Source organism: Zootoca vivipara, chromosome 10 (genome assembly GCF_963506605.1).
Source record: "Zootoca vivipara chromosome 10, rZooViv1.1, whole genome shotgun sequence".
NCBI classification, from domain to species: Eukaryota; Metazoa; Chordata; class Lepidosauria; order Squamata; family Lacertidae; genus Zootoca; species Zootoca vivipara.
Genome location: NC_083285.1, coordinates 70831362 through 70845718, shown reverse-complemented (window position 1 = coordinate 70845718; position 14357 = coordinate 70831362). Strand labels below are relative to the sequence as shown.

General features: G+C 47.1%; 2 protein-coding genes across 6 annotated transcripts in view; one reads left to right on the top strand and one right to left on the bottom strand.

The window, feature by feature from the left end:
- NCAPH2 (non-SMC condensin II complex subunit H2) overlaps nt 1-12970 on the bottom strand; it is a 33314-nt gene extending 20344 nt beyond the window's left edge. For 3 of the 5 annotated variants that reach the window (XM_060279330.1, XM_060279333.1, XM_060279334.1), the window contains exons 1-10: nt 12899-12959; nt 9996-10041; nt 8765-8936; nt 7360-7461; nt 7151-7206; nt 5241-5322; nt 3440-3511; nt 611-690; nt 327-469; nt 77-169 (exon numbers count right to left, since the gene is read on the bottom strand). In XM_060279330.1, coding sequence (XP_060135313.1) covers nt 77-169; nt 327-469; nt 611-690; nt 3440-3511; nt 5241-5322; nt 7151-7206; nt 7360-7461; nt 8765-8872 — 736 coding nt within the window. In that variant the 5' untranslated portion in view covers nt 8873-8936; nt 9996-10041; nt 12899-12959. Of the gene's footprint in view, nt 1-76; nt 170-326; nt 470-610; nt 691-3439; nt 3512-5240; nt 5323-7150; nt 7207-7359; nt 7462-8764; nt 8937-9995; nt 10045-12898 lie in introns of all 5 variants that reach the window. The other 2 variants (XM_060279331.1, XM_060279332.1) reach the window with 2 other exon arrangements.
- Nucleotides 12971-13213: 243 nt separating this feature from the next.
- Nucleotides 13214-14357, top strand: part of LMF2 (lipase maturation factor 2) — a 28187-nt gene continuing 27043 nt past the window's right edge. Inside the window, exon 1 of the mRNA XM_060279329.1 lies at nt 13214-13383. Within this exon, the coding sequence (XP_060135312.1) occupies nt 13284-13383 (100 nt within the window). The 5' untranslated portion in view covers nt 13214-13283. The remainder of the gene's footprint in view (nt 13384-14357) is intronic.

Sequence of the window (14357 nt, the reverse complement as noted above, 5' to 3'; positions counted from 1 at the left end):
TTTAAATGCCTCCAATACGGCTTCTTATTTTCCAGATGCCCTCAGCCGCCTGCAGAAAGCCAGGGGCACAACTCACCGCTTTCTCCGGAGAAGTTCAGCACAGCGACAGGCGTCCGGGACCCGCAGACCTCCATGGGCGTGGAGCCTGCTGGAGGAAGGCCCTGCGCACCTATAGGGGAAGGAGAGGGGACTGAGGGGGCCGCCCAAGAGCACAGCAGCAACACCCCCCCTAACAACACCAACACATGTGGCCCCTTCTTACGCTCTTAACACCCCCCTACAAGGGAGCAAGAGGGGAGAGAGAAGCGCCGTGCGCTGGCCCCTACCTATGGAGCCGATCCCCCGGTCCATGTTCCTGCCCTGTATCGGCGAGAGCCCCGCCAGCTCCAGCATGAAGATGCCGGTGGCTTGAGGAGTGCAGGTGTTCATGTGAAAATCCTTCCGGCTCGCCAACTTCTCCCCCTTCCGGCTGCAAGGAAACACAGTGACCCCTTCAGTCTGCAGCCCAGCCCCAGAGAGCTGGGAAGCATGAGAAGGGACGCCTCCCCCAGAGGGCATTGATAATCCCCTCTGACTAGGAAAATTAAAGGTTGGGGCAGGGAATCCTTACCTGAAGAGGGGGTTGTTCTTCTTTTCTGCGTCCTCTGGTGGAACCAGGGCCATTGGAGTCAAGGGGACAACGCTGACCGCCTGGAAAGATAAGGAAGCGAGTTCCAAAGTGTCTAGGGCAGGGGTCAGCAAACATTTTCAGCAGGGGGCCGGTCCGCTGTCCCTCAGACCTTGTGGGGGGCCGGACTATATTTTTTTGGGGGGGGGGAAATGAACGAATTCCTATGCCCCACACATAACCCAGAGATGCATTTTAAATAAAAGGACACTACTCATGTAAAAACATGCTGATTCCGGGACTGTCCACGGGCCGGATTTAGAAGCCGATTGGGCCGCATCCGGCCCCCGGGCCGTAGTTTGGGGACCCCTGGTCTAGGGAGAGGGGCAGTGGAGGGTCGTCCTCTGGGGCAGGAGGGGTGCTGAGCACCTATGGCCTCCTGGAGACTCAGCCATCTCAGGCTAGAGAGTGTCGAGCTTCCCTTCAGCTCCTCTTCAGCTGCTGACGGTGCCTTATTTATCCTGCTGGGTTGTGAGCAAAGGGATCACGGAAAGACAGGAAGCAGCCTTGTGCTGAGCTAGATCATTGGGGCCCATCCAGTACAGTTTTACTCATACTGGCTGGAAGCAGCAATACAGTGGCACCTTGGTTCTCAAATGGCAAAAACCCGGAAGTAAGTGTTCCAGTTTTCGAATGCTTTTCAGAAGCCGGACGTTTGTCAGCTATTGTTTCTGGGGCACCTGCACCAATCAGAAGCTGCGCCTTGGTTTTCGAACAATTCTGAAGCCAAACGGACATCCGGAACAGATTAAGTTTGGCGCCTCTGTTTTTGCTATTTATTTTGCCTTTTTGTTTTTGATGCTTTTTCAGTTAATTTGTTTTTGTGACTGTGTGGAACCCAGTTCAGCTACTGATTGATTGATTGTGTGACTGCAGAAATGGATAAAAGCCCCCCCCATCCAAACAGTGACTGTCATCAATGCAGGTAAGATATTTTTTAAAAAAACAGCAACAATTTATCATCTACAATACAGTATTGTCTTACTTATTTTAGAGTACAGTACATTGATTGTTGGTTTCATTTTGTAGATCAGTGGTCTCGTTAGATAGTAAAATTCATGTTACACTGCTGTTTGAGGGGTTGTTTTTAAAAGTCTGGAATGGATTAATCTGTTTTGGTTATGGAACGCTTTGGTTTTGGAATGGACTTTTGGAACAGATTAAGTTTGAGAACCAAGGTACCACTGTACAGAGTTTCAGAGTCTTACCCCCCCCCCCCAGCAAAATAGATGCTCCGCTGTTTTTTAAAAATAATCCTTTCCATTAAAAGTTTTCAACATAAGAGTACAATAAAAGCAAAATAGAGTGGGAAGATAGAAATGGAAGAGCATAAAAAAGGAATAAAAATGAAGAAAGGAAAGTATAAAACCCTCTAGTTCTGCTGAGCCACAGCCCTTCACATGCATCTCGAAGAGTGGAGGGTGGAGGAAGCACATGCAATGCTGTTGGAGAGCTTCCAGGAAAGGGGAAATTGGATGGGTCTGCTTGATGATTAAAGGAGGCACAAACAAGCAGGGCTTTCTGGCTAGGGGAACAGGAGGGTGACAGAAAGACAACAGAGCTGGACTGGGAAGGTCGAAAGCACCAGTTCTCAGTATGGAACTCACAGCAATGTGATATTTCAATGACCACAGACATCTTTGAGCAAGGGACTTGTGGGGGCGGGGCGGGCGTAAAGGCTGTAGGCCATGCCTTGCATGCAACAGGTCCTAGGTTCAATCTACAGCATCTCCAAGCAGGGCCGGGAATGTTCCTGGTCTGAACCCTGGAGAAACACTGTCTGCCAGCGTAGGCAAAACTCTCTTAAATGCACCAAAGGCCTGACTCAGTATAAGCCAGCTTCCCATCGCTTCAGTTTCATCACCTTGGCTGGGAGCCCTGGAAGATCTGCTCCCTGCCCAGGCTACCTCCCATCTGGCCTTAGAGAGGGGGGTGGGTGGGCGGACTGACTCCAGCTACAAAAAGTCTATGCTGCTGAAGAGGCCAGAGACCATCTTGGGTGCCTCTTGGAGCAGACCCAGGTCATCGAATCTGAGCTTCCACAGCTGCCCCTGGCCATGAACCACCATGGGCAGAACTGGCAGCGACAGCAACAGTTATCCTCTATGCTTATAATATTTTATTCTCTTGATAATTATGCCGTCTGAAATGTGCACTTAGTAGTTGACTTTTTTTTTTAGTAATGTTTTCTTTTGAAATATTCAAGGCAATTATTTCTTTAACTTTGCTGCGCTCTAGGTGCATTCTGTAGTTGACCTTCTTTGCAATGGTTTACTTTGAAACCTTTTAAGATAATATTTTAATTTCCTGTTAATTACTTTGCTTTGGATATCTACTTTACATCTGACTTTCTTCAGTCCTGTTTTGTTCTGGATTGTTTTATTTGATATTTGAATGTGTGGTAAATAATAGCTTTGAGATTGTTTTTCTCAAAGTTGGCTTTAAGAGGGGATGTTGGGATAGCTGGAGTTTTCAGCCTCTTTCTCTCTTAATTGATCATTACAACTTCCAATACCCAAACCACAGTTCCCTATGTTAAACTTAGACACACACTGAGCTACTTGTAGCCGATTCACAATTTCAGCAGCGGTGCGGAGGGGTGTGTGTGTCAAACTTGTATGAAGCTCAACACACACCCCTCCCAGAAAATGTTGTGCTACATGAGCCTTGGATTTGTGGTGGGAGGGGGGCAGTGAGCACTCCTGAATTCCTGACCCCTCCCATTCCATTCATCTTCAGACATCAAAAATGGGAACAGTCGAAGCTACTCACATTGTGCCTCTGGTTCCCCCTCAAGTCCTTGCTTGCTCTGCTGGTATCTTGGATGTCATCCAAAGAGAGGAACTACGGAGAAACAGAGAAACCCCATCAATATTGCCTAGGCAAGCAAGGAGTAGGAGAGCAGAAGAGGAAAAGGGAACAGGCCCAAAGCTACATGCTCATTTGCTTTTAATGCGAGGAGCCATGGCTGCCATTTAAAAATAAAGATAAAAATCTAGCCTGCCCAGGGGAAAGAAGACGGTGGAGGAAGAATGGAAGAAATTCAAGCTATATTTGGAAAAGAATTATAAGATAAAAAATGGACAATAAGGGTAGTAGAAGTACAAAGAGCTATTGAAGCAAAAGTTTAAAGAAGAAAGGAGCTAGGTTTATAAATTTAAAATATAAGATTTAAAATTTATATATATATAGATTTATAGCAAGAATTTGGTTGTTATTTGTTATAAAGAGCTTGGTTTTAGAAAAAGTAAAGAGTGATGAAAACGAGAGTGCTGTAATAGTCACTAATAGAAACGTGGATGGGGGGGGGGAGGAAGTCATCGGCTTAAGAATTATATTAGTAAATGTTAAAAGAAAATTTTCTCTTTTTTTACATATTTTTTCATGTTCCTTTTGTTGTATTTTTCTTGTTTTTTTGTGAATTTCTATTTTTGTATTGTATCTTTTTCTGTTATATGTGTTATAAAACTAATAAAAAGAATATATATATATATATATATATATATATATATATATATATATATATATAATATAGCCTGCCTTATCCCTAGTCCTCAAGGCAGGCTACGATTTTGAAATGACATTGAGCGTATCTAGGCAACGTAAAAAGATATGTGCACAGTAGACTTTCATCCATATAACCTTATGCCATAAAGCATTCATTAGGTCAGCAGTGCTTGAGACTCTTAATCTCAGGGTCAAAAATCCTGCATTGCAGGGGGTTGGACTACATGATCCTTGTGGTCCCTTCCAACTCTAATAATAATAATTTATTTCTACTCCGCCCATCTGGCTGGGTTTCCCCAGCCCCTCTGGGCGGCTTCCAACAAAAGATTACAAATACATTAAAACATCAGTCATTAAAAACTTCCCTAAACAGGGCTGCCTTCAGATGTCTTCTAAACGTCAGGTAGTTGTTTATTTCCTTGACATCTGAAGGGAGGGCGTTCCACAGGGCGGGCGCCACCACCGAGAAGGCCCCCTGCCTGGTTCCCTGTAGCTTTGCTTCTCGCAGTGAGGGAACCGCCAGGAGGCCCTCGGCACTGGACCTCAGTGTCTGGGTTGAACGATGGGGGTGGAGACGCTCCTTCAGGTACACAGGTCCGAAACCGAATCTACAATTCTATGAGGTCTGAAGGAGCTGCAGGACTCCGATGTTGCTTCTGCTAGAGCAGGCAAGCTCAGCCGCCCCTCTGGAATTTATACAGACAGATTGCTGGCAGCATTTCCCTGTACATTTCTGCAACTAGAAGAAGCCTGCAGTAGTCATCAAGAGCAAAAAGTAAAGCTTTTCCCAACCTGGTGCCCCCCCCAGTTAAACTAGGACATCCCCATAGCGGATGGGAGGCTGTAGCCCAGCATCTGAAGGCTGCCAGGTTGGCAAAGGCTGTTCTACAGATGGATGAAGCAGAACGGCCACAGGCGAGAGCTGCTTTGACGCTGCTCAAATAGAATCCACCTGCAGCCAGTTTCTGTTACTGCCTTTGGCCCCGTCAAGAGAACAGCTTTGCCTACAGAGGGAGAGAGAGAATATGAACACATTCTCTTGCAGAAGAACAATGGACGTGCTCACCTCTTCCTCTGCTTCTGCTGGTCCATTGCTGACATCTCTGTCGACTCCATCCTCTCCCACTGATGCAACCTGCTTCTCCCGCCTAATTGGTTAGAGTGGAAAGAGTCACGAGAAAAGGAAAACCAGAGAAAATTGTTGTCGTTTTTAATTTTGATCCCTCTTTTTCAAGCAAATGAAAGTCCCCCCTGAAGAGTGCAATTTCAGAATCCAGGTGACCAGGCAATACTACAGTCAAGGTTCACTGGATATACGGCAGTCAGGCTATACGATTGTCAGCGGGATGCCAGATACAATGGCACCAGGACAAACACACCACCCCTGGGAAACCTCAGGACCAGGCCAGCCAAACATGAGCAACAACAAAGCTCATCAGGGCAACAGGGACAGGATCCTGGGTGGTCTGAAAAACGACCTTCCCCTTTTTCACACGGAGAAGCAATTTCCTGAACCCGCTCCGTGTAATAAGGTTGTGAGCCGTGCAGAAAATGGTTGGGGGGGAGGGGCACCGTTTAATGGGAAATTTTCCCACATTAAAAATGGCTGTGACTCAGCCTTTCAACTTCTTTTATTATTATTAATTATTATTATTATTTATTCAACTTATACACCGCCCTATACCCAGAGGTCTCAGGGTGGTTCACAACAAGACCACAACATACAAAATCAAACCAAAAGCAGTAACCCAATAACCCCCCCCCCAAAGCCACATTCCAAAAGGGTGTTGAATGTCAATAAGATCCACCAAAGGCCTGGTTTAATAGGAACCTTTTTGCCTGGCACCTCAAGGTGTATAATGAAGGTGCCAGGTGAACTTCCCTGGGGAGAGCATTCCACAGACGGGGAGACACTGCAGAAAAGGCCCCGTTCTTGTGTTGCCACCGTCCGGACCTCGCAAGGAGGAGGCACACAAAGGAGGGCCTCAGAAGATGGTCTTAGGGACCGGGAAGGTTCATATGGGAAGAGGCGGTCCTTGAGGTATTGTGGTCCTAAATTTTTGGTACAACAGAACTTTCTGCCCACTTCCTGCTATAGTAATGACTGGTTGGATGCAGTCAGAAAAATAAGCCAGTGTAAAATTATTGCACTGATCATTTCTATCTACAAATAGTGGGGGTGGGGTGGTTTGGAAGTAAACAGACAAATGTGGTTTTATGTCAAAACAACAACAACACCTCTCCTTGCAAGTAAGGAAGCTAGCACGTCAGGGGAGCTGTGTTTCTGGAATTGTTCTTATAAAGCACACAGAGAGGAATGGTCGTAACACGAGGCAGCAGGAAATGAGCAGGCGAAAGACACACCAACTGAAGACAACTGAAGCAAACATTTGGAAGCAGCAAGACAAAATTGCTCCTTCACGATACGAGGACATAAACCTAGAACACTCTCAATGCCAGAAAGCTTCCAGAAAAGGAAGCTATTCAGCTCCACTAACCAAATTTTTGCTGCCAATGTTAGACAAAAGTACTCCTGACAACTTAAAAGATTTGTCTAAAGTAAAAAATAATAATAATGGAGAGACAAAGCTATCTTGGCAATACAATCAAAGCACGGATCCCAAACGCCTCCATTTTGGAACGTTTCGGCTCCCGAACGTCAAAAACCTGGAAGTAAATGCTCCGGTTTTCAAATGTTTTTCGGAAGCTGAATGTCGGACGCAGCTTCCGCATGAGTGCAGGAAGCTCCTGCAGCCAATCAGAAGCCGCGCCTTAGCTGTCTAACATTTCGGAAGCCAAACAGGCTTCCGGAACGGATTGCGCTCGACAACCGAGGTTTGATTGTAACTAAGTCAGAGAAGAAAAGGCATCACAGTGGGCAGAGGAAGGTGAGGGATTCCAGGACAGAAATATGAAGAGCTCTAGCTTATTCCGGAAGTAAAAATCTTCCCTCCCCTCAAAAAGAGCTCAACTAACCTCTTATTGGAAATGAAATCAAGTGCCTGGTAGACCAGTGAGTAGAGATATTCCACCTGAAAAAAGAGAGGCAAGAATGGACAAGAGTCAAATTGGACCCTGAGGGTCCCTTCCAGTCCTACAATTCCATGGATGAGGTTTGCTAAGCCAAACTATTTCGCTGCAGCTCCATGACCATCTAGTTTGAGCATCCTTGATATCCTCCTCACCTTCTTACTGTAGATGCAGGCAGAACCTTGGATCAGCATTGCTGCTTCTGCAAAGTTCATGGTGGTTCTGCCATTATCAAATGAAATGCAGATCTCCGCCAGCTGCAGGATTAAAAAAGTAAATACATGAGGGGACAGGAGAATACAGGGATAATAATATATTCTGTTTTGGCAAAGTGTAATTTTAACAGACAGCAAGAGCTTTGTTTGATTTTGTTCTTCAATCATATCACCATCAAAAAGCAACTAAGGGTAATAATAATAATAATAATAATAATATATTATTTATACCCCGCCCATCTGGCTGGGTTTCCCCAGCCACTCTGGGCGGCTTCCAACAGAAAAATAAAACACAGTAATCTATTAAACATTAAAAGCCTCCCTGACTGCTTACATCCCAATTTAACAGGGAACAGAAGGAGACATGTTGCATCTCCCATAGCAGGAAAGGTGTGGTTCAGACTTTGTACTACTTCTTGTAATAACAACAGTTTTTAATAATAATTTATTACTCATACCCTGTCCATCAGGAGATTAAAAATACATTAAAACATCAGTCATTTTTTTAAAAAAACTTCCCTAAACAGGGTTGCCGTCAGATAGTTGTTTATTCCTTTGACACCTGACGGGAGGGCGTTCCACAGGGTGGGAGCCACTACCGAGAAGGCCCTCTGCATGGTTCCCTGTAACTTCACTTCTTGCAGTGAGGGAACCACCAGAAGGCCCTCGGAGCTGGATCTCAGTGTCTGGGCTGAACGATGGGGGTGCAGACACTCCTTCAGGTCTACTGGACCGAGGCCATTTAGGGCTTGAAAGGTCAGCACCAACACTTTGAATTGTGCCTAGAAACGTACGGGGAGCCAATGTAGGTCTTTCAGGACCGGTGTTATGTGGTCTCGGCAGCCGCTCCCAGTCACCAGTCTGGCTGCCGCATTCTGGATTAGTTACAGGTAGGTAGCCGTGTTGGTCTGATGTAGTCAAAACAAAATAAAAAAAATTCCTTCCCGCAGCACCTTAGAGATCAACTAAGGTGCTGCTGGAAGGATTTTTTTAAATTTTGTTTCGCATTCTGGATTAGTTGTAGTTTCCAGGTCACCTTCAAAGGTAACCCCACGTAGAGCACCTTGCAGTAGTCCAAGTGGGAGATAACCAGAGCATGCACCACCCTGACAAGATAGTCTACAGGCAGGTAGAGTCTCAGCCTGTGTACCAGATGGAGCTGGCAGACAGCTGCCCTGGACACAGAAGACAGGCTCTACTCCTCCTTTAAAGCCCCGCCCACAGCTAGAAAGAGACTTTCACTCTGCAGAGGCAGAGACATCATGGATAGAATGAGATTCCCATGCCAAAGCGGCTCCCTGCACGTATGCTCTCCCCTAAAGCAGGAGCAAAGGGAGGCACTTACCTCCTCCAGGTATTCTTCCAGCTGAGCCGCCACATCCACCGCCCAGTTCGCCGTGAGGTCCCTTATTGGCTTGAGGAAGTGCACGAAGCGAGACTCCACGTCCTCCATGGCAGCAAATCCCCTCCAGCAGAGACCCACACTCCAGGGCTTTAATGCATTTTAGGCATTTTACCTGTTCAAAGGCCAAAGGTTTTAGACTGCTGTTCAGATAACAAATAACCAAAATAGAGGAGAGAGTAAAATAAAAAAATTCCTTCAGTAGCACCTTAAAGACCAACTAAGTTTTTATTTTGGTATGAGCTTTCGTGTGCATGCACACTTCTTCAGATGCTCATACCAAAATAAAAACTTAGTTGGTCTTTAAGGTGCTACTGAAGGAATTTTTTTATTTTACTTCGATCCAGACCAACACGGCTACCTACCTGTAACCAGAGGAGAGAGTGACTTGCATAAGCCTACCCATTAAGAACTGGAGCCAGTGTGGTACAGTAGTTAGAGCAGAGCTTTCCAAACTTCTCACGTTGGCGACATGCTTTTTAGACATGCGTCATTTCATAAAAGTAATTCAGTTTTACTATTAAACCAGAGTTTGAACTAACCCCTTTCCAGCCCTAGTAGGAGTGGCAGGGAGATTTAGCAGATTTTGAGTGGGAGATCCCATAAGATTATTAAATCCAGCATCTCAATTGAGCTAAATGCATTAGAGGGTGTGCCAGCAATCTGCCCCTGCAAGGCACCCACTAATTTTGCACAGCTCAGAGGGCAAAGTGGTGAGGGGGAAGTCAGGGCTGCACACCTTGGCAAAACCAAGCAGCCTGACTTCAGAACCCCGGGTCTTGTTTTCTACCCCATGCTGAAGACTTTTACCCATTTATCATTAATTTACAAATTAACTTTTACATGTGTCATAATCCATCAACCACCTGTTCCATGTGTCTCAAGGCAATTCCCAAACACACCGCAGGAAAGGAGTGTATTTTAGGACTTCCGGTCTATCGCGCTGTTGTGAGGACGCAGAAGCCCCGAGCTGCGGGGCTTCTGGCATTCGCGGAGGGGGGGAATACCGCGGGGGCACGCGGATCCCCATAGAACCCCGGGTTGAGCTTCCCGGGGGCCAAATTTGCCCTGCAGAGCTCCTGACGCGACTCCTCCGCTGCCCGGGGAGCCCCGCAGAGTCCCCGAGAGTCAGCGGAGTCGCAGTCGCGGGAGCCATTTTGGGCACCAGCATTACCTCCAGAAGCGACGTCCCGAGTCTTCACACAGAGAGCGGTGGATTCCTTCTGTAAAAAGCAACGATCAGGAAAAAACAAAATTCAGCGTGAGTAAAAAAGCTTGATTGGCAATATTTTTTTAAAAAAAATTTGGACACGGTGGGTGACTATAAAAACGGAAGTCGGTCTCCCACTTTGATTGTTATGTGAAGCAGTAACCTGATCCCCAGCAGGGGAAGAGAGAGGAAGTAATTAATTTACCAAAAATCAGACTCTTAAAACCCTCCAGGAGACTGGAACTAGGTCCCTGGAGAGATCAGTGAATGGATCGATATTCTGCTATTATTAAGAAGAGACTATGTTATTGATATTTGGATTTACGAAATAGGCAGGACTGGACTTAAAATGGACTCCATCTGGGAATTTGACACCTGTCACATCCGGTTTTATTATCTGCTGCTTTCCCACGGGATTTGAGAGCAAGGACGATGGCAGTCTCAACATCAGTACAGGACTTACAGTACCAAAAGATTTATTTGGAACTTTTATACATCAAGGGACAGCTGGTCAAGAACAATGAACAAGTGCGACAAATTAACAACAGACTTGAGGACACGAAGGGAGATATGGACAAGGATTCTGGAAGAGAACTGACCTGCGCAGACAACACGGAGGAAGAAATAAAAATGATAGACATTAATGATAATTTAGAAGAACTTCAAAATTGCAAAGAAGAGAGGGAAGAAGACTGTCAAAAAGCCCCACAAGTGGGAGATGTGGGACAAGTTTTGGACTTAAAAAAAGAACTCTCCAACGGAGAACCAGGGGGGGTCTCTGCACACCCAGTGAGAGAGGGTGTGCAGGGAAGGCTCTGGGTTGAGGGGAAGGAAGAAGGGGGGTGTTGGGAAACAGCAAGGAAAGTGTGGAGACAGCAGAGTGGCTTTAAAAAATATTGCTGGAAGTTTTTGGAAAGGGTGGGAGTGGGATAAAATGTTTAATCATGTAAATTTAGGCTGGTCTGATTGGAAATGTCCGACACTGGTATGAAATATGGAATTTGCTGAGGTATCTAGGGAATCTGGGTCCAGGGGAAGGGGGGGGAGAATGAAGTATTAAAATGCAGTTTCATTGTTGGTAAAAATTCTAAGTTGGGGAGATATATTAGAATATGAGTATTTAAAAATTGAGTTTATAGATATAATTAAATGGTGATAATGAATGAGGAAATGTTAATTAATTAAAAATTATCTGGTATAAGGTGAAAACTGCTCTACGAGGAAGTAAATTAGGGAATCAAAGAGGGGGGAACCGGGGAAGTCTCAATGTTATGAGAATGATATAAGATTATTAGATTGATTTTTTTTCTTTTTATTGCTGTTATATTTGTTTTTTTTTCCTTTTTTGGGGGGGTAGGGGGATCTTTTTCTTTTTCTGTATGCTGAATTTGTATTTTGTGTTATTTTTTTAATGTGTAAAATGAATAAATATCATTTAAAAAAAAGGAAAGGAGTGTATTTTAAAGGCACACCCCTTTCTTCCAATCATAAACCATTCCTGTTCTCCCCCCCCATCTTTATTGACAGTTAAAAAGTACATAATTATATGTGCACTAAACATGTTGAGACATAAATAAGAGAGAGAAATAGAAGATGAAAAACAGCACCCGTGTAGAAGGGAAAGTAAAGGAGAAAAAACACACCAAACATTTACAAAGTTGCTATCTTGTTCTTTGCATGCGCTTCATGAGTGCCTCTTAGAAGTACTGATTATCAGGCAGCGCATAAATGCATGAAATAAAGCAACTGTTTTCACTCCAGTCTCCACCCCATATTTTTACATCGATGCCAAATGCATCCTACTGTTATTATAGTTATTGTTAATTATCTACTCTTCCCCCGGGCAGGTGGACACAATTAAAACATGGTATATTAAAAGTAGAGCTTCAATTAGAGCCACGGGAATAAGGCGCCTGGGAGGGGAGCTGTAAGGGAGTCCTAAGAAAATAAAAAAAAAATCCACCTTAGAGACCAACTAAATTTGTCATTGGGGGTGCAAGGAGAAGGAGATGACAGAGAGCGAGATGGTTGGACAGTGTTCTCGAAGCTACGAACATGAGTCTGACCAAACTGTGGGAGGCAGTGGAAAACAGGAGAGCCTGGCGTGCTCTGGTCCATGGGGTCACAAAGAGTCGGACACGACTAAACAACTAAACAACAACAACAAGCTGTGTTGGTCTGGCGTAGTCAAAACAAAATAAAAAAAATCCTTCCAATAGCACTTTAGAGACCAACTAAGTTCATCATTGGTATGAGCTTTTGTGTGCATGCACACTTCTTCAGATAATCATTTTAAGTTAGAGCTTAATCATTATTTCACTATTAATATACTTCTTAATTGTATTTCAGTTCAACAATTACTTTGATAAAATACATATTTTGTTATGTGCGAATGGCTTGAGATACCTATGAGGTCCATCAATGACCATATAGCATAAATTCCACACAAAAAACCGTGACCATTTGTTGTTGACTTAGGACAGCTGGACATATCAAGGGCCCGTTACCTTCAGGAGCTGAGGGCCGCATCCAGCCTAAACCCTGGGCGGTGTGAAAATTTAACATCTCCAACAACAACAAATGAACAAATAAATAAATAAATAAAGCGAATAAACCCACCGATGACTAAAGGAAGGGAATAAATGAACAAACAAATGAGACCCCTGAGTAAATAAACGAAGGGGGTAAATGAAAAACAAAGTGAGCGTCGTCGTCTCCTGAGCATGTGCAGAGCGCTTCCCCTCCCATTGGCCTCAGCTCCGCCCTCCTTACCTCCCGCCGTGGGAGGGGGTGTTCCTGAATGTGCGGTTGCCACGGAGACCGGGAGACCCCCCCTCACACACACCTCTTCCCTCCCCCGGACTCACCCTTCGCTCCCTCGCGCGCCGCTCCCAACGCCCCGCGATTTCGTCTTTCCCGCCCGCCGCGGCGCAGTGACGCCATCGAAGCCGCGGCGCAGTGACGCGATCCCTCCGCGACGCCGACACCGCTTTCTCCGCTCCGCTCCCCTCCTTCAAGCGCAGGCGCCGCCCCCGGCTCTCCTCTCGGCCACGCCCTCCTCCTCCTTCCCCGCGGCCCCCTCCCCGCGTGCCTGGGCGCTGCCGTTTTAGCCGCGCCCCCCTCGCGGCGCCGGAGCCAATCAGCTCCGCAGCCTGGGCGTCCTGAGCCCGCCTCCCGGCCCCTCCCAGGTGAAGTTGGCTACATTGTAGCGAGCGAGGGAGCGGAGGCCGCTTCTCTCTTTCCCCGTCCGCCATGGGAGCCGAGCCGCCCCGCCTGGCCCGCCAGCTCTTCCTGCGGGGCTTGGCCGCCGTCTACGTCGCCGCCTTCGCCTCGCTCTACGTCCAGATCCCCGGTGAGCGCGGCGCGAGAAGATTCCCCCCCCCCCGGGACTTGGGCCCTGCTGCTGCGCAAGGCTCGCCTCCGTCCCGGGGGCCGCTGAGGGCCCCGCGGGCCGGAGAGAGGGAGGCCGCCGGGGAAGGGGGGGTTAAGGGCCGCCAGGGAGAAGCGGGAGGCTCCGGCCCGCCGGGGGCTTTGAGCCGAGCGATGGCACTCTGCACGCGCTCCGGTGCCCTCTTGCTCTCCTGTACGGGAAGCGGCGTTTTGAGGCTCCGGGTGAGGCCGGGCGGGAAGCAGGCACGGAACTCCCCGTGTGTGAGAGAGTGAGAGAGTGAGACGTGGCTGTCGGCTTGGGTCCTGGGACAGATGCTGGCAACTTGGGAGGATCTGGCCCGGGCAGCGGAGTCGTGTCTGTGCAGGGCGCCCCTCTGGCTTGGCAGGTGGAGGCAGGACGAAACCGGCAGCTCTGCTTCCCTGTGAGCAGCGTGATACAAAGCGGGGGTTCTCCAACCTGGCGCCCTCCAGATGTTGAAGACTACAGCTTCCACCGTACCAGACTCTTAACCGTGTTGGCAGGGGCGATCTTGGTTAATATGGTAAAACAGCTGGAATTGTAGTCCAAAACAGCTGGAAGGCACTGGGAGAACCTATCATTAATGCCCATCCTGTCATTCCTCCTGTAGGATGGTTATGCAACACCATGGGAATATCTCCTAACGTTGCTAACAGCTTTATTTAGGGCAGGGGTGGGACACCTTGGACTCTCCAGATGTTGCTGATGGGAGCTGGAGAAGAACAATACCTGGGGTGCCACAGGTTCCCCATCCCTGGCCTAGAATTGTGGTCTTGATCCAAGGTGGGATGCAGCAGGTGTATGACCCCCTGTGCAAATACGTGGTGAAAGATTAAGGGGTCTGCAAAGGTGGGGGGCACCTGATCTGGGGCAGGGGTGAGTCCTCTTCAGCTAAAGGGGTCCATGGCACGGCCCCC